We start from the raw sequence: 22,676 nt of genomic DNA, 5'->3' as shown, positions 1-22,676 counted from the left end.
GCCATAATTCAATGCAAATGAAAAAATGGTCAAAAAGCGAAACATTCAAGTTTTGTTCTACTCCTGAACATTACGTATTGTTTTGTGTTTTTTGTTATTGTAAAGTGTCATTGAAAGGCGCTTATTAAAAAAATGTATTATTATTATTATTATTATTGTCGGCCCGGTAGTCCAGTGGTTAGCACGTCGGCTTCACAGTGCAGAGGTACCGGGTTCGATTCCAGCTCCGGCCTCCCTGTGTGGAGTTTGCATGTTCTCCCCGGGCCTGCGTGGGTTTTCTCCGGGTGCTCCGGTTTCCTCCCACATTCCAAAAACATGCATGGCAGGCTGATTGGACGCTCTAAATTGTCCCTAGGTGTGAGTGTGAGCGTGGTTGGTTGTTCGTCTCTGTGTGCCCTGCGTTTGGCTGGCAACTGATTGAGGGTGTCCCCCGCCTACTGCCCGAAGACGGCTGGGATAGGCTCCAGCACCCCCCGCGACCCTAGTGAGGATCAAGCGGTTCGGAAATTGGATGGATGGATTATTATTATTACCATTAATGGCAGCCCAAGACCACCAGAGAACACAAAAATGTACATTTACCTTCACTTGAGATCATTTCTACCATTGATGTGAATGTTTTTGCTTGACGATATGTGTATGAATAAATATCCCAAATTTATAATAAATCCATCATTAAGGTTCATGGGCAACAAGCTGACACGCCTCTGCAACATTGTGTGGACATCGGGGACAGTGCCACTGGTTTGGCAGATCAGGGTGTGGTGGTCCCTCTTTTTAAGAACCGCAGACCGGAGGATTTGTTCCAACTACAGAGGGATCATACTTCTCAGCCTCCCTGGTAAAGTCTATTCGGGGTTGCTGGAGAGGAGGGTCTGTCGGGAAGTCAAGTCTCAAATTCAGGAGGAGCAGTGTAGTTTTTGTCCCGGCTGTGGAACAGTGGACCAGCTCTACACCCGTAGCAGGGTCCTCGAGGGTACGTGGGAATTCGCCAACCAGTCTACATGTGTTTTGTGGACTTGGAGAACGCGATGACCATCTCGACCACGTCCTTTGGGGAGTTCTGTGGGGAAGTGCTTTGGGAGTATGGGATACCGAACTTGCTGATCAGGGTGATTTATCGGTCAATCTATGTTCCTCCCCTCACCTATGGTCATGAGCTGTGGGTGATGAATGAAAGAATGAGATGCCGGATACAAGTCACTGAGTTTCTTCTGCAGGGTGTCCGGGGCCACCCTTTGACATAAGTTGAGAAGCTCAGCCATCCCGGAGGTGATCAGAGTCAAGCCGCAGCTTGTCCACGACGAGAGGAGCCAGATGAGGTGGCTTGGGCATCTGGTTAGAATGCCTCTTGGATGCCTCCCCGGTGAGGTGTTTTGGGCAGGAGGCCCCGAGGACGACCCAGGACATGCTGTCGACTTTCTCCTCCAGCTGGCCTGGGAATACCTCAGAAAGAGCTGAAAGAAGTGGCTTGGTAGAGAAAAGTCTGGGCTTCCATGCGAAAGCTGCTGCTCCCGTGACCTGACCCCAGTTAAGCGGTGGAGAATGGATGGATGGATGGATAGATGGGTATGGTTCACGGTTGATCAAAGCCATGCCTGACATATTAAACAAAAAAACAGCACGTCATACAATTCAATCTCGAAATGTGTACTGCTTAAACACTGCTTAAGGGAATAAACAAAACAATGCTGCACATCAACAAAGAGTGATAATGAACAGTTTTTGGGACATTTGAAGATCAGTATGACCCTACCCATCAGTTCTATATTATGCTGCAACTGGATGATAATGTGCCACAGATTTCCTCATCAGCATTCACATCCACCCATATGCAATTTAAGGTTTAATGTATGCCAGTAATTACCCACCTGAGTCCGCAGTGCCTTGTGGAGTCAATAACTACATTTAAAAAAGGAGCACAATTTGAAAACACATCTTCATACACGATAAATAAACAAATAAAAAAAAATACAAAAATAAAAAGATATTAAAAATAGTGAGTAAAAAAAAAAGAGCACATTAAAATACTTCATCTAAAACGTCAATGGTTTCAGGCAAGACATCCTAATAGGGTGCGCATTTTTGGAAAGTCGTTAAGCGCAAGTCCTGTGCCAACTTAATTGAGGTAATTGGCAGTTATATCTTTAAGTGAAAAACTAAAAGAAATCAATTGTGAGTCACTAACTACCCTGATGCCTTCCTAAAGTGGAAGAGTCAAGAACACCAACACACTTAATTTGGTGGTCGGTGATCAACTCATCAATCAAGAGCCAATGAGGATGGCCAGTGGCCACCAACACTCAGGTTATTGTGTGTGTTCACCTCAGGGTCAGCAATAAGTAGCTGAGGACTATGAAGCACACAAAGGGACAGCATCATGTACTTTCCACATACAGTTGCGTTGCCGCCGGCACCCATCTGAATGGACACATGGCAGGCCTATCCACAGATGGGACATAGACAAGGAGGGGGTGCGGGGGCGCTGCGTTTCTTGTGTGTGTTCGTTGCCATGGCGAGGGTGCACACGCAGAGGTAACAGACTGAAACAATGGTGCTGATGAAAGCAACAGTCGTGCCTGGGCTTCGGGGATGAAGATTATTGGGTGAGCATGTCCCTGATTCTATCCGCCCAGATAACATAGAGACAAGGGGGGCATGGGGGAAACACAGGCAAGGGCAGGGGGGGTGCAAAAAGTGGCAGAAGTTTGCAGACTGCCGACACAATGCCACCCACATGCCTCAATGAGTGGCCAACTGTTCAAAAGTGTGACATGCACACTGCCAAAAACCCCCACAATGTGTGTGTGTGTGTGCGTGCATGTGTCTGTCTGCCGGTTTGTTTGTTTTGCATTGATCAAGATTACAAAGCTGCGAATAAGACTCGTTATTTTGTAAAAATCTTTCATTAGAGGATCAGACAATTTAGCATTGGTGATGTAATGTCATATGAAGGTGAATGTATCATTATACGAAATGTATCAGATAGAAAGCTGCAGCAACAATGAAAATATAGAATTTTGTCTGAAATTGATACCGATCTTAAAAAATAAAATCAAATCAAAATTCTATTTACATCATGAACTGTGGGATAATCCGGAGCATCCGAGTTTTGCCCCTGCAAAAAAAACAAACAAACAAAAAAAATGTTGCTATTGATGCATGAACACATTGATTTGCCTTTAATTTAAAATGCTGCCTGATGATGTCGTGTTCCCTCGTCTGACTTTCGTGCAGACACTGCGGCTTCGGTTCCCACTCTGTGATGGTGTGAATGTGTGAACGGTGGTCTGTGCCCTGTGACTGGCAGACCAGTCAATGTGTAGTCCACCTTTCACTTTTTTTGAATCACTTTTTAAATCAGAATGACAATTGAAATTCCTGAAATGGCTCAGATCAAAGGTTTACATATTGTTGCCTTGTATGTTTGGCCCGATAATCATTTTTGCCACTTGAAAACATCACTTTGGTACTTTGCTAATTACTTGGTTTTCAAAGTTACTACAATCCATTACACGTGACTTCTTTAGTGACAATGAGCAGCTGGCGACAACACACCTCAATATAAAACCGTTGACATGCATTTTAACGGTAATGTATAATAATAAAGGTTTTATGAAAAATAAGGACACATCTTTCTTGACCTAAATAGTTGGGGGCTTTTTTTAAAGTAATAATGACAATCTGTCTTGATTTTACTGAACATGTACTGTACAGGAGTCGCTGACGGTGTAGTGGTCCACTCGCCTGATTTTTGTACGGGCAGCGTGGGATCGGTTCCGACTCAGTGTCGGTGTGGATGTTGGTGTGAATGCTTGTTTCTCTCTATGTGTGCCCTGTGACTGACTGGCGACCAGTTCAGCGTGTAGTCTACCTTCTGCTCAAAGTCAGCTGGAATAGGCTCCAGCAACTCCGGCGACCCTGTTCAGGATAAGCGGTGTCGAAAATGGATGGATGCATATGCTGAAATTCCAGCAGACAGCTCTGAGTGGCACTGAACAACGAATGCTGAAGTGGCTCATGGACAGAACCCGTTCGGCGGTAGGTGCAGCTCGTATCTCTTGTCTTGAACAGTTGAAGGAAATCGATTGCGCATAGTTAAAGATTTTTGTGGCTCCAAATGTTTACTACATCCCAAAATCAGAAAACACAGCCGAATAAAAACAGTTTTTTTCATAATTAATGATGTAATATTAATCCCGCTCATCTGTTTTAGATCTCAGTGGATTGTGCTGGTGTACCTTATTTTGTAGCCATGCATTGTTTATACAGGTTTATTTATCAAACAAGGGGATACATGCAGTTTGCATTTTGGACTTTTAAAAGGCTAAACAAATGTGTGGTGACAATCTCGGGAATGAACCATCATCAGCATCACCACAAACTGAAGGCCAGCATCTGGATCTGGGCCCGACACCTCCTGAAGGGGGTCTGTACTGCAATCAGTTCTGCACTTTCTGTTCCTTTCACAATCTCGCCCTCGGGCCAGTTTTTCCACCCTCTGTCTTCCCCCCGGGGTAATTGTCCGGTAATTTATGAAGTTCTATCAGCATGGCCCAGCCAATGTATGGGGTAGCCTGCTGACTGAGTTCATTCAAGCCAAGAAGAGAAGGCACGGACTCCTTTCATCCCACTCATAATCGTCAGTTCTCCATGGACCTGTGTCCTTCTTCTGATTCCCCTCGCCCCGCAGCCCTCCTCAGCAGGTGATCCTCCGTGGCTGCTTAAAGATGGAGGAGAAAGTTATTGGGCTCTTAAGTGACTCATAAACATCCCAGAGGATTTTCATAGCACCTTTGTGCCCTTTTTTTGTCATTGCTGAAATGATGCAACTGTTGCCGGCAGTGTAAATGAATAAATCACAGGACAGTTTACTCCAGCACAGAGCGATAAGAAAGGCCAAGCACTTCCTGTTCACCGAAACATCCCGTTTGGACACGTTGTGATACAATTTGATTTCGCTTTCTCCAGACTTCGATACCTTCTGGAGGACAGACAATGTGGAAGATGTTAAAATGAATCCAATCAAATCCGGCCCAAGGTGCCTTTTTCTCCTTTAATATCATTATCTCAAAGCCTTGATATTCAAGTAACCGTACCCCCTCCTCCCCCACCTCTTCAAAAAAGAAACTTGTAAACAAAAGCAGCTAGATACTCCGAAGGGAACGCTCTCAACCACATGCCCAGATTAAAGCCCATGTGTGCGTGTACAGAAGATGTAGTCACTGATCCAGTTGAACAATAGTCAGTAGAGAGTGAAGGAAGCCTTTTGGTCCACAGCACAGGTTTGTGTTTCAGCTTAGCACTTTATTGAGCCATGATAGCCCATAATCTAGCCTGATCCGCTGTTGCGACAAGCATATGCCTGTGATAATGCCCTCATTTTCTGGTCACCTGAGCACTTTCATTGGACCCCATGAGGTAAAAGAAAAGGGGTCTCTAAACCTTCAGAACGTCTGTCACAAAGCCCTCGAAATGGATGTAGGGTCTTGAAAGAAGAAAGTCAAACAGCGAAATGCAGGGTTAAAAACTGAAGGATTATGTGGAAACATGGAGGGTGGCTCTGCATTCATTTGGAAAATGCAAAGCTCAGAGAGCCTTGTGTCTCTCTGTGTGGCCCGTTGCCCTTGCAAACACATGAATGAGAATGAGTAGGAGAAAGAGATTTATTTGGCTCATGCATATATCTGTAGTCTAAGCGGGAGATCAATTATGTTTCTTTTATTCCGCCTGAGCCCCGAACAATGATCAATGTATCCGTGGATAGCAACTGTTCACTCACAAACACACAGTTGCTCTGCCTTACTGTTTCGTTGCGTCTCAATGTAAATAAGTGGCCATCTCAGAAATCGAACCTCAAACGCAGTTAGACTAAAATTCAATTAAATGAATCGGCCCTTTAAACGTGCACTGACTTTGCAGTGTGTAAAACCCATGGAAAACTGTGCCACAGAAGCAGCCATTAAAGAGTCTGAAAAGGCCGTAGAAGAATGAAATCGGGGCCTTTGTGTCCGACATAGTTAATTAGGATCTGACCCAATTAGTGAGGGGAAATCCAGCAGCCATGTTGGCGCGGAGCCTAACGATGGGAAAATCCATATGTTCCAAATAAACGGCCCATGTTGTCGCTCAAGGTTCTCCAATTATAATATCACTACATGTTGACGGGGGCAAGGCAGCCTGTGGGGCCCCCTGATGGAGCTCTGGTGGGGGGTCCTCAGGGCCCCCTTGATTTCCATTCTGTGTTTGAGGAGCACACACAGTTATAGTGTATTTTACACTGCATCAGTCAAGACTATATGCACTGTGAAAGTCAATGAAGGTGCCCCCTGACAAACACGATTAGAGACTTTGAACGTTTGTTGTCAGTTGTTTTTGGAACAACTATAAACTAGCCATTATGGCGCCCACGGCTGGAGACAAACAAATAAAAAAACATTTCCAGCATTGTCCAAGCAGCAAAAAGCTAACTTCTAACTCAGTTGTTGCACCATAAAATATAATTTGCAACAGAATCTAATAATCTCGGACACAATATCTTGCCTGCGATTCATAGAATATAAAGTCAGATTTGTAAACCATTTTGTGGAAACCTCACTGCAAACTTTTGTTTGCACAAGTGGTTAGAAGAGTGATATCCAGATTGTGAATGCACACAACTGTTTTTTTAGTGTCATGAAACCAAGAATTCCGCTGAATATTTAAGATAAGCAGATTTGCGAAAAAGCAACCCTGTGTGCTCGTGAGAGTGCAAGTGCTTTTTATGGTCGAATTAGGGGAAGACAATGCGGTGCCCACTCTTGAGTATCTTTTTAACTACCTCCTCCCCGCTTGCAGGGTCCCCTTCTAGTGATAGTGATGCGATTTCGCAGACTGTTTGGAGAGCCCGGTCAAATTTATCTCACCCCTTTTGTCTTGGCGTTTGGGTGAATTGTATCTAGTCTGCCATTAACACTGCTCTTTACATGTTCAAGCACCTCATATGGTGTTTCATGCTTCTTTCTGGTGTCGCATAGATACCGAATGTAAATAAGGCCTCGGAGGTATCTGGTGTGATGGTGCAGGGCATTGAAAAGGTTGTCTGCTTCATTGTATGTCTAGACTCTCACTTGGACATCACTTTTATTGAATGGTACGTACGTGGACAGTGTCAACAAACAAACAAACAAACACACTATGAGAAAGCTGTAGTGTGTTTGTAATGATGAATCTCAAAAAAGTATTAGGAACCATATTCAGTTACTTAGACTTGAGCCAATATTGACATCTCACATTTCATTACTATAGTAGTTGAACAATACAATTTAACCTCCTGATACTGATAACAAAATATCATGAATTATTCTATTTAAAGAAGTTACAAAATTTTTTTAAATAATGATACATTAAATTAAATTAAATACTTAAAAAAAAAAAGAGACCCGGCTTTTTCACAAAGAAAGCTTGGCAAGAATGAAAGAAAACTATTTGGCTGTATACTGATTTATCATTATCATAAATATCATTATTGTAAACTGATTAACATTTTTCAAACATTATTAAGTCAAGTAATTAAAGGAGAATTAGCAATGTCATTTAATACCACAAGGAGTTACCCAGCCACTGAGTAAATAAAGGCATCATGACAACAAAGTCTATAATTAAGTATTATTAAGGACACGGCTGAAATTGCGAGATATCATTTAAAAAGGTATCATTTGAAAATGTGATTTTCTACAATTATTGTCTTTTATGAATTTAATTTTGAATTTCCAAGTATTTGTAAGTGTGCCCTTTAAGGTACAGGGTATAAGTTCATTTAAAAAAAATCTAATTTCATAACCCTCAACAAGTACTGTCTTGAATTAAATTTTAACTCTCTCAGTTAACTCACTCTTTATGCAGCTTAACGCGTATTCTTGGTTAATGTGCTACGGTACATCTGGGATGGGGTGGGGGGTGAAGAGGGGAGAAATGTGTGTGTGGGAAGGTGCAATAGGGACCACAGGACTTTGTGTGTGTGTGTGTGTGTGTGTGTGTTGAGGGTGAACATGTGTCCCTTCTGCAATTGGCTGTAGCTCTAAGTGTCTCATTATGCGACTTATTGTTCCTTTGTTGTGGTGGCTGTATAAATAGACCCATGGGCCCAGAGGATGACAGTTTCGACAGACCGGTCATCAGACTGAATAAAGGGAATTAAGACTGTGGCTGCACTACGAGAAACACACACAGATCAAGAAAAACTGGGAAGCATCTGAAAATATCCCAGATTTTTTTTTTTTCCTTTTTGCGCTAGTCTTGCTTCAACCAAGATGGATTCCGATGCTGGTTCCACCTGCAGCCGCTCCTCATCCCCAGACCTGGTGGTGGATGACTCAGCTGGGAGCTTCTTCTCAAACAAGATGTTTCAGACATACTGCCAAGAAAACCGGTCAGACAGAGAGGCCGACCAGAGCGGGGGTGGTAAGGCCAAATCTAGATCTCAGCTCAGCAAGGAAGAGGTGCAAGACCTGAGACTGAAAGTCAACAGCCGGGAGAGGAAGCGAATGCATGATCTGAATCAGGCCATGGATGGCTTGAGAGAGGTCATGCCATACGCTCACGGCCCATCAGTCCGCAAGTTGTCAAAAATCTCCACCTTGCTGCTTGCCCGAAACTACATCCTCATGCTGTCCAGCTCATTGGAGGAGATGAAGAAGCTGGTGGGGGACGTGTACGGAGCCAATGCTGCCGTCCAGAGCCGTACTGCCCACCCATCCATCACCCCTGCTGCATCACCTGCCCACCTCCCCCTGCACCCCCTGGCCCAGTCCCTACACTCTCTGGTTGGCACCAGCCAGCATCATTCATCCACTCCAGCTACTACAGCAATTCCAGCCCCGCATTCACCTCCGTCGACCAGCTTTCTTGGGTTTCACGCTCCAGTCCAGGGCCTTCTGAAAGACCCACTCCACCTGACCACCTCCTACAGGCATTTCCCTGGCATGCCCTGCCCATGCTCACTCTGCCAAACTTTACCGACACCGACCTCTTCGTTACACAGCTTGGCAATGAACAAGTAACTGTAAAACTGACTACTACTGTTATTATCAGCATGAGGGCCCAAACAACTTAAAGAAGGAGAACCAACTGGGGACCTGATGACTGGTGTCACAATTTATACATTATGTATATAGGTTTTCTGCCATGCAAACTGCTGCTATTTTTTTCAACTAGTCTCTTCTGTGTTGCTTTAAGAGAAAATATTCTAAACGCAGAATTGATTTTATCAAAAGTAGCAAATACTGTAATTTATGTGATGAAGAACAACGAAGAAACACTGTCAAAAAATGATTTTTGTGTGTCCTTTTGTATCGGATTTCTATTTTCTTAAATTAAATTTGTTATGATCATAAAACTTGTGTGCTGCCATTATTAGCGTTTTATGTTTTTTTTAATCGTAATTTTTGAAGAAATATACCATCAACCAATTATGTTAGTTATTACAAGACATGATGTCTTGAAAAGAGTTGAGTCATACTTACATCACAAAAGCTTCGACACTACTAGGACAAGAGAGCAGTGGAAAAAAAAATGTAGATTTAGGGTATCATTGGTTGCCAACCGCAACTTTAGAGGCACTGCCCTCTTAAAGAGGGACAGAAGGGTGACACAATGCGACAACACAGAAGCTGAATGTGTTGTTCTTGACCAAAGGGACCATACATCTTTACCTCAACAGGGCGTAGGAGGTGAAAGGACAACCCAGGCACCAGGAAGGCGCGTCACTTTTGTCCGACACAGGCGAGAGACGTAGCTATGTCCTTAAGCTCTAGGACAACGATTTGTCACTGTCTCATCATGACCTATCTGCACACAAAGGACAACTTGCACCAGAGGGCTCAATGTGACCAGTCTATCAAAAGTTCTAAATGTATTTATTTATTTTATAAGGAACGCCTATATTTCTACACATCGCAAGCATAAAAGATATTCACAAATAGATGCGCTTAATGAAGTGGAGACTTGATCAAACGATTAATCGGCTGAAATTCAAACACACTGATTGCCGCGAACACGATTTAGGCAAACAACGCAACAATGACTTGCCTTCACTTAGCAACAAATCAAGCGTGTAAAATACATGCTTATCCTCCCACGGCTGACAGATGAGCTGCAGATCAGGGGAGAAATGAAGAGATGTAACTCATTCTCACCCACCTTCCTCTTGGGCCCCCTCCCTCTCCTGAGAGCCCTGAATGGGGTTGAACAATAGCCCGTGCGGGCACACAAAGGCCGGGGGTGTCCAAGCTCTCGTGCCTCAGACACAGACCCCCTCCATTCAATCTACATTTCATCATGGTAACAAGCGCTGTCAGGCCAAAAAGCCTGACACACTCACTCGCCACAAAGGCGGTTAGCCCTAATATATGAGGCTATTGACACTGTAAGGAGCCCCTGTCAGTGCTGGGGAATTGTCAGCTGTGGGACGTCTCAGTGGGGGGAGGCAGCTGCCAGCCAAACCAAGCAACGAAGCTTCTGGCGTGGGGACCGCCATTGCTGTATCACCTGGTGCCTGGTCCCTTGACACAGAGACCCGAGGTCCTCCCACAAGGCCCCCCTTTTATCAGGGCACAGGTGGGAATGGGAAGCAGAACACATTGCAGAGATTAGTGGAGACCGGCCTCCCTTTGGTCAAGGTAGATAATTAGAGACATTGACTTGTGCAAAGCTGGTGTTTCCTGATTGGCACCAGATGGTGTTAACCCACGGTGTGGCATCAGCAGTCTGGAGTGAACGTGGTGTCTGTGAGTTTGAGTGTGCCGCGTAATGGATATCCTTTAAATCATCCAATATGGGCAGGTCCTCTGTGGACCATTATGGCCAGCCACTGCTGCCGCCAGCGGTGCCTCAGCAGCTTTTGGCTCACAATGATGTATGATGAACAATGTTCCAGAATAGGACATTTCGAAAATTTGTAATTGCCGGTAATCTCAAATTGTTATCTGCACAGTACCACTTTCTGCACTTCTTGGTGTATGAGCCCTTCTTGGAACAGTGAACATAGGTGAATTTAACTGCACCTTGTAAATATTATGTGCATTGGATGTTATTGTTAATGATAATAATAATAATAATACATTGAATTGAATAAAACAAATGGAATACTCGAAGGAAATACTACAGAGTCGCTAAATTTAATTCATGCTTAGTGTAACAACAGATTGTAAGAGAATGTGTGCACATTAAGCAATACTGTAGCTTCTTTTTTTTTCATGTAAAGGACTTCTGGTGTACATATTACTGTAAACTGTGTAACTATATGAGATAGAATTATGTGACAATATGACTCTATAACTATGCCACAATGTGAATGTAACAGAGTCTGACAAATTGTACTGTGTAGATGGTCACTGCATGTCGAAAACAAACACAATGTAATGCTGCCCCATTACATTTGCGGAGTATTGTGTTCGTTTTTGAGCGATGCGCACTGTTAAAAACGATGATGACACCGTCGAGTTCTCTCACAATGAAACGGTGCAGTGAAAATGTAAGACATTGAAAAACTTGCCAGTTAAACTCATTAATTCCATGGTATTGTTGACAGATGGATATGTTAACCGATTCAGATTCTGATCAATAGAAAAGCATTTGTGTAACTTGGCTCATTCAATCTACATTGACAGGGTTAATTGGGAGACTGAAAATTCCAATTAGTGCAAAAGAGACACTGGACAAAGGATACATATTGCAGGACATATGCACACATGGTGGAGCGTCTGGATGCAGGCAATCTTCAATTAAGTGACAACACACTTCCAGGGCTTTGTTGTCTGTTTTATTATTATTATTATTATTATTATTATTTTGAGCTTAGTAAAGCCAACAGACAAACCCCACAACCCCCCAAAACTGAATACATATTAATGAGTTAAAAACACAGCTGCTGAGGGGGTCAGAACACACACACACACACACACACACACACACACACACACACACACACACACACACACACGCACATATACACACACACAAAGAAGTACCAAAGGACTTTACGTATTGTAAGGGTACCATCGTTTTTTTCTTGTTGTTTAAAAAAAACAAACAAAAGGGACATATTATACACGAGTACACACAAACAAAAAGTCACATTGTAAGGCAAGGCAAAACAATTTTATTTATACAGTATAGCACATTTCCATTTTGTACACAAGGGTTAACAAGAAGATTGACACTGTTTATAAACATTTACAGAAGACTTTCAAAATATTTAAACGTTAAGTAAAGAAACAATAGTAAGTTTCTGAAATAACTACAAGAATAAATATCTTTTAAAATTGTTTAGAGGACTTCATACATGGCATGGGGAAAAATAGAAATCAAACTGTTTAACCTGGATTGAAAGCATTTACACTCGAGCTGACTTAATTTCTGTTCTAGTGATTTCAGAAAAATGTTATATCTTTTATTAACGCCTTGTTAAAATCACAGACTTGAATTACAATGATCATCTGTACAGGTCAAAATAAACTTGGAGTTTAGTTTCACTCTTCACTTTTTTCTTTAGGTTTTTTTTAGGTCGACATGAAATGTTCTTAGTTTTAATAGGAACAACAGCATCCAGGGTATTAAAGAAATAAACAGGTTGCCTGAATTTTGGGGATCATTTGTAATTCAAAGAACACACAGAAACGATCTGGAATAGCCAAATCTGTTTCATCAACAGATGAAATGTCAACACCTTTAGAGATAATGAGATGAAGAACTTTGTGTTGGACTTTTTACATTTTATGACAATCCAAAAGTAGCATGTGTAGTCTAAAGTCCTTTGCAATTTTTATCCAAAGTGTTGTCAGTGTGAATGTAAAAATCGATTAGTAAAAGTAGATTACTGAGAGCATTTATTCAGTCCTCCATAAAATTCCCTAAAACTAAGCTAAAATGTTTCGTAAGTATTTCACCATAAATGTATTTTTAGATCGTCAAAACAACATTTAATATTTACATTTTCCAGCTAAATCTGCAAACAAAGGCTCTTTATACGACGTAATGTCGCCCAGGCGTTGCCGTTTAAAATTGGCCTTCTTAGACCACCGTAGACAGGACACTGTCACGACATAACACGATACAGTATTGTACATATTAACTAAACACGAAAGATGCCCAGAATATATTATTAAATTGTTGTTTTTTTTACACGTATATGTTAATATGTGATGATGTCAGGGCAGGTATAAACGCTTTTCGTTGCGTGTGTATTACTTTGATGTAACGGGGTAGAGTTCAGAATACAGTACTGATGATGATGTCATCGCCTAAAGATGGCTGAAGGGTGAGTGAGAAGTCACGTATTAGCTTTACTTCTAAAGTTGTTTGAGCAACGGATATGTTTTCGGGAACATTAGCCGTAAAATGTGTTGCAACTTGCGCCGATATTATTATTGGATGAAACTGCTATGCACAAACTGCCGTTCTCTCTAATGTTCGAAATAATAACAGGAAGTTCGTTTGTTTACAAAATATAGCCTAGCAAACGTTCGCTTAGCTTGAATGTAATTCTCTCTACCAACATTAATCACCACTTATCGAACGAGTAAATGGAATTGTGCTTCATTTCTCTGTCTGGCGTGTTTATTGAACTAATCAAATTGCTGTGCAAATTCCTAAGTGACAGCATAGCGAGGCGTTTATTTTGCTAGACTGTTAGCCTTCTACCTCAAACTGCCACCAACCTTTAGCCAGTTCGTTGCAAGCTGAAGCAGATTCGGTGAGGTTATGCCCAATCTACGATGACTTTAGAGCGGGAAAGAGATTCTAGGGACATGAACATTTTGGTCCTGTTATGTATTTGGCTAACGTGAATTATAATTTGCATCCGATGACAGAGAAAGCTGGTGGGGAGGCTGGCTTCATCAAAGCTTCCAGGCCGTCAAAGACAAGGTAACCATTTATTAACACACCATATTCAGGTCTAAAGTTGCTTGTCATTTTACCACCAAGTGTTACTTGTGTATGTAGTTTGGTTGTATAACTTAGTGTGAAATGTCAACAGAATCCAGGTTGTGGTTATTCAGAAGGTCTTTGAAGTTTTGCGTGAGCAATATGTCTGTCTTGGCAAGCATGTCTAAGGTTCTCTATTTACATTTTGACTCTTCTGTGCTGAGTTTGCATGTGACCCCGCACCACCTTTGTAAAGTTGTGATAGTTCATCTTTTGCCCACATTTCAAACACTACATGCACATTAAGTTATAGATGGCTTGTAGAGCTGAGGATGGATGGATAAACAGCTGACTTTCAGTGCATTATCAAGTGTCAAGTACAACTTTATTGTAAAATGTGTAGTACAGCACAGATGAAATTTCCTCCCTCTTAAACAGACAACAGACAACAAGAAGAGCCGCTGCGGGTGCCCGCGCCGCCATCAAAACACCACTTAAGATAAAATGAAAAAAAAAAGACAACACAACACATAAAACAGACAGTTTAGCCATCTTAACCACTTTTCGTCCATTCACTCTGTTGTTTGAAGCAGTAATAGATGAAAGAGGAGCGAATCAAAGTGTCCTTTGGATCAAAGATGTCATGCTGAAATGTGCACACGTCTGCTTTAGTACCACAATTGCCCACTGTGCCTAGATCTTTCTTCCAATTGTAATGTCTTTATTTTTATTACAGTCATCTGAGGCCTTGGAGTTCATCAAGCGAGACTTGACGGAGTTTTCCACAGTAGTGCAGCATGACACAGCCTGTTCAATTGTGGCCACAGCCACTGCTGTCAAAAACAAGCTGGCGGTAAGTTGTTGCTTTTGTTTTTGTCCCTGCATCTGTTAGGACTGCACATTATATCGCAAGAATGTCATTGCGATAATGGCACATGCAGCATATCACAACAATGTGCAATAAATCAATACTTGGATATGGAATCGCATGCCTTTATCCAGAATTTTTTCTGCGTTCAAAATTGCGTGGCGGTCACCTCCAGCTAATTTTGTGCCCCCCCCAAGCCAGGCCGAATTGTATTGCTCAACACAGCGTCAAGCCCCCCCCCCCCCCAGCTGTGCTTATTGAGGGATTGATGTCCCTCTGCGGTGGCTTCGTATTTTAACTGCAGGTGCAGCGTTGCGCCACTATGAGGGCGCTATACCAACAGCAGTGCACAGGAAAGACCTGAAGCAACGGCTCAGGTCACCAAGCTCCAGTACGCCTCCGTCCGTGTCCTGCGCACACGCTCGTCAAGTGCCGCCCCACAACACACCGCAAACTCGGGATGCACGATAAATACCGGAATGACGACGTCTTGTCAATGCATCTAATGACATCAAAAAACAAAAAGGACGGCCATGGGTACGACAGTGTTGTGAAAGCCAACAAAGGCGGCTGCCCTGTTGAGAAAGGAAAAGTGCAGTCCTTCTGCCAGAGAGGAGCCAAGGGCTCAAACGATGCGATCTGATTTCACCATTGACATTGTGGGCTCTTGGCGACCAGCTTTTTAGCATCGTTGATTTTTGTGGGCTACTCAGTCACTCGCCGCGTACGGTTTAGACTTCTGAGCCTCCTCCTATCTTCTAAAACAGGCACATTATTGCTTTTGCAGAAAATGCAGTTATTTTGAAGAAATGTCTGGACTGAACAAAATGCTGAACTCTGAGTACAATGCCTTCTTTCTAGGTTGAAGGCTCGTCAGAGACTACAGAGAAGGTGAAGAAGAGCCTCTCCAGCTTCTTAGGAGTCATAACAGACACACTTGCTCCACCTCCTGATAAAACCATAGACTGCGATGTTATCACATTGGTGGCAACACCAGCTGGAACTACAGAAGTCTACGACAGCTCGAAGGTGGATCTTGAGTTGACATTTTATGACAGTTAACAGAAATGTTACAGTGTTGACAGTTCAACGCCCCTTTTAAAGACTTTGCTCTCATCTTGTGTTTTTAATGCTAAACTAATTACAACTGTTGACTGATACTTTTAAGTCATGCCAGATTTTGTTTTACTCTGTGTTGACGTACTGTTTTCTATCAGAAATGTACATATATTGTAGAAAAAGACACATTTTTTCCCCTCACTGTCTGACATGGTCAAACTCAACTTGTCCGGTTTTAGGTCAGTTTGGATTACCAGTCACCCTATTTGCTCAATGCCAAAATAACGAGAGAAGAATGTTTCTGGCATTTTTTTTCATGAATTCAAAGTTAGCGTACTTCATTAGTATTTGAATTGTATGACTTTTGTTTGAGCTGAGCATTTTTTTTTTTTTTTGGTCCTTACAGGCACGGCTCTACAATCTGCAAGCTGATCCCGCCACATATTGCAATGAGCCTGATGGTAAGACATATACCCAGTAAAGATGTGTAATTTAACAATCGCTACTCAATTTAGTCTCATCACATCAAATTTTCAACTGAAATGCCCTGAATTTGTTCCAACCCTCCTCAAAACACCTTAATCACTGAGCATCCCGAGTTCAAAGTTAAAGTAGCTGTTTTCAGTTTCGGCATGTTCTTTGGACATTTTCCTTTCAGTAATAATGATTTCAAAAAAACACTGCTTGCTTTCACAGTATGCTTCAGATCATTGTCCATCTGCATTGTCAAGTGCTGTCCAGTGAGTTGTGAAGCTTTTGGATGAATATGAGAGGATAACATTGCCCCAGAGACTTCAGAATTCATTCTGCTCCTTTTGTCAGAAAATAAATAAGTAAATAAATAAATTAGAAGATAAGAAAGCCTTTATTTGTCTCACAATGGAGAAATAAACATTCATCCTGGCAATACCTAGAGTACATTGTTTCAGAATATATATATTTTTTAAGGAGAGCTACTACAAAATCACTTGAGGGCTCATTGAATGAACAGTCTTTGGATCCTTTGTGAACTTGTCAGCCTTGCTCAATATCTTTTGCACCAAGTTCTCTTAGACGAATCGTTACTTTGAACCCATTGTAGGTTTGAGGCGTTCTATGGAAACGTGTGCTGCGTTTGCGCATGTACTGCATGATTATAGAAAACTTAATGACATCACTTCTGACTTCCGGGTTGAGTGAACGCTGGCACGTTTTGGCTGCCGCTGCTCAACCCGTATTGTTTTGTGTTTTTTGTTATTGTAAAGTGTCCTTGGGTGTCTTGAAAGGCGCTTATAAATAAAATGTATTATTATTATTATTATTATTATCAAATGTGAGTCTTTGTTGTGCCTTCCATGAAGCTGCCTTGCTGTGGCACAATCGAAGACGAGATCAGTGGGATTTTTACTGACCAGAGGTCTCTGCTAATGGATGCTTTCACACTTGTTCATATGTGTTCTTTCACTTTATTTCCAACTGTTCCTCCCAGGGCCCCCAGAGCAATTTGACAACTGGCTCTCCAACTTCAGTATGGACGATAAGAAAGGTGAAATCTCTGAGCTCTTGGTTAGCAGTCCCTCAATACGAGCACTTTACACAAAAATGGTACGTCGACCTTTGTGATGCTACCCATTCATTTGTCTTAATAAAAAGCAATCTGGAGATGGGGTTTATTTTGTCTATTTTATTTCAAGGTTCCGGCAGCGGTTGCCCATTCGGAGTTCTGGCAGAGGTACTTCTATAAAGTATTTCAGCTGGACCAGGTAAACGTATCCATCAGTACACATCCTTTATGACCTCGACATCCTCTCATGCCCATTGCCAAGCATGAAACTTGTTTCATGGTCTTTAGTCCCCCTGCTGCCGAGTTTGAATATGAGAAGCACCCCCCCCCCCTTGTTGATGCTCTCAGATGGATGAAAACGGCTGGAATTTTCTACCTAATGTAAATTCCATAAATGCAATATTAATCAGAGTAGTGTTTAGACTAGTGGGGGTGCATAGAACAGATTGTAAAGAACACTTTTGACTTCCCCCTTTTAGTCCCGTTAGGTGGTTGAGTACATCGCTTTGGGTTTTGCATGCTTGGAACTAAAATTTGGTGACTGCTGTTGTTGCTGAAGTGCTTTATGTGCTTAAGTGGTAATTTTATCGTATTCTCTTTCAACAATTTTGTGTTTACCGTGGTAATTTTGCTCATGATGGTGTCATGTAAACGTGTACTTTCAATTGTGGTCTTTATTGCTGCCACTTGGCACCATCATTTGGAACGAAATGGAAAATGTTCACTAGAATTATCTGTCAGGATTTAATCCATTTGGCGTGTCTGTAATTTGTTTGAACACTTTGCTTTTAAGAACAGGATTGCATAATGTTGGTGAAATTGTTGCAAAACGTTTTGCGTTGTCAGGAGGAGGCACGGCGAGTGGTGCTGAAGCAGCGGGCTGAACAGACGTCCCACACAGAAGTCCTTGGCTGGGAGGAAGAGGAGGAGGGTATACTAGCAACAACTTACTCGTGCTCCTTTTGAAACGAGACTCGCTCACACTACCTTGATGGGTTTCCTTTTTCTGTTAGATGACTTTGTTGGTACCGCATCCTCATCCCATCTCAACTTCACGCCCCCATTGGACTCAAGCACAGCACAGGAACCGGCACCTTCGATGACTCCCACAGCAACCACACAGCTGAGTAACACAAACCTGTCTCCCGGTGACGAACGAGACGCCACCCTCTCAATTAGCAGTGACAGCGTCAGCCTGCCAACGCAACTGGAGGTGCAGCCCGAGCCCGTTGTCACCGAGCTGGTAACGAAGCTGACCGAGGTCACTGTGGACGATGTAGTAGACAAGATGCCAAAAGCGCAAAAGCCTGAGCAGACCTGTGACTCGGCTTCTGTGGCACAAATGGAAACTGGGACCCAGCCCGAGGTCACTGTGGATGCGGTGACATCATGGGCCCCAAAAGTAGAGGCCGCAAAGGAGGATGGACCCCATGACCTGAGAGTGTTTGAGCTGAACTCTGACAGTGGCAAGTCTACACCTTCTAACAACGGCAAAAAATGTACATTCCCCACAGGTTTTATATATATTTCTATATATTATTTTACGTTTTTTTTTTTTTAATTGTTGTCATCAATATGTACTCTTCCGAATCATATTAATAGTGATGCATTCCTGCTAAATCTGTTTTAAAAGATGGACCAGACAAGTTGTCATGAAGTTGAAGGCCCTAATTCCTCTTATGTCCACCAGGTTCAAGTACTGATGTGAGCGAGGACTGGGAGAAAGACTTTGATCTCGACATGACAGAGGAAGAAGTTCAAATGGCGCTCTCTAAAATCGAAGCATCTGGAGAGGTTTGTCCCTTCGTCCCTCGATAGTAGCTTATAAATTGGTGGCATGCTCAGGAGTTTTAATTTTTTTCCTTTGTTTGACCCAAGTTGGAAGAAGACTGGGAGAACTGGGAGTGAGAGACCCTGCAGCACCAACCATGTCCACGCCATCTAAGCTAATTCTCTGCTGATGAACCATGCCTTAAATCTTTGTCCACGCCGTCACCTTGTCTTATATGTCCGTTGGAGATTTTCCAGCAGGGGTTTTGAACCAATTTGGGAAACCTATTGGAAAGGGAGACAAGATTTAGGTAGGACCGTGACGTGACTATTTCTTGGAGTTACTTCGGAATGCAGAGCAGATGACACTCGTAAATAGACGGAGGTTGTAATCAAGATCGATCGCAACAACGGGGGAACCCTTTCCTTTTTTTTTTCTTTGTATTATGAGTTCATCATGTATGTTTTTGTTGGCTTAACGTTAGGTAAAAAGTAGCGGAAGTGCTGCTTGTCACCATTGTGAGCTAAAATACGACAGCAGTAATTTTGGATTATTATTATTATTAAAGAGCAATTATTAAGTCTACCCTTGCCCGCCTTTATTTGACTTGCTTTTTATGCAAATATCAACAGACCTGAGCGAAAATGTTAACACCCTTAGTTTTTGCGCATTTTTGTTACAACCTCTAATTTAAGTCCGTTATTTATCTGAATTTTTCACAATAAAATCTTAAAATTGGCATGCGCATAACTACTCCCCCCACCCCAGTCCAGTACTTGGTAGAGCCACCTTTTTTTTTGGCAATCATGGCTACAAATCGTTTTTGATAAGCCTCTGTTCCAATTTTGACAGCCACTTGTAGAGCAGTGCAGGTTTTGCTCACATATTAAGCACCAACCAGCTTTCTCTGTATTCGGATGGAGTGGTTGGTTCGAAAGATGTTCTGGGGGGCCCCAAGTATTGTGCGTGTTTAATAGCAGCAGCTGTGATGCGTACAGTAATTGTAGTTTCTCAGGTGGCTCATCACGGGGTGGCTAAGGGACGAGTGGTACGCACATCTGCTGCACATTTCTGAGATTGCGGGTTTCAAATCCAGGCTCCTACTTCCCTGTGTGGAGTTTGCAGGTTCTCCCCATACTTGACTGAGGTTCTTCTCAAAGTTCAAGAACATGCACAAAAACATGAACAATTGAACACTCAATATCGTCCTTAAGTGTGAACGGTTGGGTGTCAATATGTGCCATGTGGCTTTCTGGTGACCCGTTGAGACTCATCTCTTACCCAAAGTCATATTGGATAGGCTACATCTCATTAGTGGTGCGAGTGAGCGGTATCGAAAATTGATGGGTGGTTCTGAGGAATAAAATAAAGATTAAAGTCAGACACAGAAATTCTTATGAAGTCGTTCGGAATTGCATGCCTGCAATTTAACATTATGCAAAATGTTGTAGTAGTTATGTGATTGGACAATGTATTTGTCCAATGTATGTACATCTGTGATTGACAGTACCATTTCTGTTGTTCCATCTCAAAGCTGTCACATCATTTTTACTTTGAGTTGCTTTCAGTAGGAATTCTCAATTGTTCATGCCATTAAAGGTATCGTGGCGTACTAAGTTTCATTTTTCTTGCACCATGAAATTATCCAGATGCTCTTTGTTGTTAAAATGAAACAACCGGAGATGACTGGAATCATACGGTAATGAATGGGGTGTGTGGTGTTTTCCATTCTAGTGTAAAAGATGTCCAGGAAGTTGCCACTCATACCAAAGTTCTTTCCGCATCCTCTGTATTCTAAGTATCTTGGGAGGACGAAACTGATCAAAATCATGAAGCGGGCTATTTATATACCGGACACTTTTCAATTAAACAGGCGGTAGGTCTACAATTCTACTTTTATATAAGACAGTAATTCTTACTTAGAATTTCATAGATAGGTATTTGTCATTATGTAAAAAAAAAAAAAAAAGTGCAAGAAATAACTTCAAAACTTTTTTCCTCAGTCATGTGATAGAAAACGTGCCACACACTTTTAAAATAAAAACTGAAATAAGTGTGCACACCCTCTTACAACTTGCATGTGGCTTTTCAGAATTAACCAATCAAATTTAAACTCATGTCAAATGAAAGTCAGCATACATCTGCCACTATTTATTCTGAAAGTTCAACCTTGGTTTCACAGACCATTAAAAAATATATATATATTCTCAAACATATGGAAAATGTTCTATGAGACCAACTTCAAACTTTTTGGCCATCATTCCAATAGTTACATTTGACTGAAACACAACACTGCTCATCACCAAAAGAACACCATATTTATATTAAATAATCATGACAGTCTTTGTGCAGTTTGCTTTAGCTGGAAGCGGCCTTTAATGTGTTGGGGAAAATCATTCAGGCCAATACCAGTCAAACCAAAACCAAAACCTCGTAAAACGATTTTTGATTCCAAGTGTTGTTTGAAACGGCAGGATCAAAGTACTGTACAGATGTCAAATACGAGCACGTGTAAGCTACCATTGTTTGAATACAGAAACATACTAATATTTATTTTACCAATGAAATATTCAAAATTATCTAACGATTTTCCGGGACAAACTTAGACGTACATTTATTTGTACGGATTCATTCTATAACAGAGAAGGGTGCGTCTGTCCAAAATTGACTGCACCATCCCAAATGAAACACGTGAAGTCACTGTTGTTCCAGTTTGGCCGAATCCGCCACTCTTCTGTTGATGGCTTCTGTCACGCAGACGTGGATTAACCACGTTCCGCCATCGGCGGTGTTTTATTTATGCAAATTATTTTCACACCGAATCTCTCCTCATTAAACTCAAATAGGATTCAGCCAACCATCGTCCAGATTCTCCATGTGGCTTTTGCATTTACAGCATTTGGACTAACATAAACCATCGCGGAAGGGCTCGTGTGCAATTACAATACGCATTCTCTGCTCATCATTATTATTGTGATTAGCCTATTTTGTCATTCGAATTTAGATCAGTGATTGCTGGCTGGATTCATGAATAACAAGTGTGGTGATGAATATTATAGAGAACCTTGATCTGTGACCCCCTGATGGGTTTCATCAAGACGATTAGGCATGGAGCAAATATATTTCCCCCAGACGTCTTATAAAGAACCATGTACAGGCTGAAAAGGTCAACTGAACAATTTACAGTTGGTAACTAATAAACGGAAAGTGTATGCTTGTTTGCATGCTCGTTTATATGTATTTGTTTTATGGTTCCTTTAGTCCCACACCAGGTCCTTCACTGATGTGTGGTAATAGCTTGTGCACATGTTGCCATAACTAGACCCCAAATTACACATACACACACACACACACACACGCACGCACGCATGCACGCACGCACACACACACCGCGTATACATTACAGTCTTTCTCACTCAGTTGTCACATTTACTTCTTAGTCAGCAGAAAGGCTACAAAGGAATTTCCTGTTGAAGCCCACCACCCACCCAAGCTTGTCTTGTGTCTGTGTGTGTTTACACGGGGCACTA

At 42.1% G+C, this 22,676-nt stretch overlaps 2 protein-coding genes across 3 annotated transcripts; both read left to right on the top strand.

Moving 5' to 3' along the window:
• Nucleotides 1–8,119: 8,119 nt before the first annotated feature.
• On the top strand, nt 8,120–9,041 carry olig4 (oligodendrocyte transcription factor 4). Its single transcript, XM_086127899.1, has one exon. It carries the CDS (start codon nt 8,292–8,294, stop codon nt 9,039–9,041), a length of 750 nt encoding a protein of 249 aa, XP_085984025.1. The 5' UTR covers nt 8,120–8,291.
• A 4,065-nt stretch (nt 9,042–13,106) lies between these two features.
• Nucleotides 13,107–20,758, top strand: bsdc1 (BSD domain containing 1). Of its 2 annotated transcripts, none has more exons than XM_086127856.1 (11): nt 13,107–13,297; nt 13,851–13,905; nt 14,642–14,758; nt 15,635–15,802; nt 16,239–16,293; nt 17,301–17,416; nt 17,506–17,574; nt 18,222–18,306; nt 18,389–18,841; nt 19,066–19,169; nt 19,254–20,758. In XM_086127856.1, exons 1-11 carry the CDS (start codon nt 13,287–13,289, stop codon nt 19,281–19,283), a joined length of 1,263 nt encoding a protein of 420 aa, XP_085983982.1. In that variant the 5' UTR covers nt 13,107–13,286; the 3' UTR covers nt 19,284–20,758. The 2 variants fall into 2 exon arrangements, with proteins under 2 accessions (XP_085983982.1, XP_085983981.1); XM_086127855.1 differs by having other exon boundaries at nt 13,110–13,297; nt 18,389–18,874.
• The last annotated feature ends 1,918 nt before the right edge of the window (nt 20,759–22,676 follow it).

Source organism: Hippocampus guttulatus, chromosome 13, assembly GCF_054856545.1.
Source record: "Hippocampus guttulatus isolate MCC_2025c chromosome 13, RoL_Hgut_1.0, whole genome shotgun sequence".
In the NCBI taxonomy this organism is placed as follows: domain Eukaryota; kingdom Metazoa; phylum Chordata; class Actinopteri; order Syngnathiformes; family Syngnathidae; genus Hippocampus; species Hippocampus guttulatus.
This window is presented reverse-complemented; position numbering and strand designations above follow the sequence as displayed.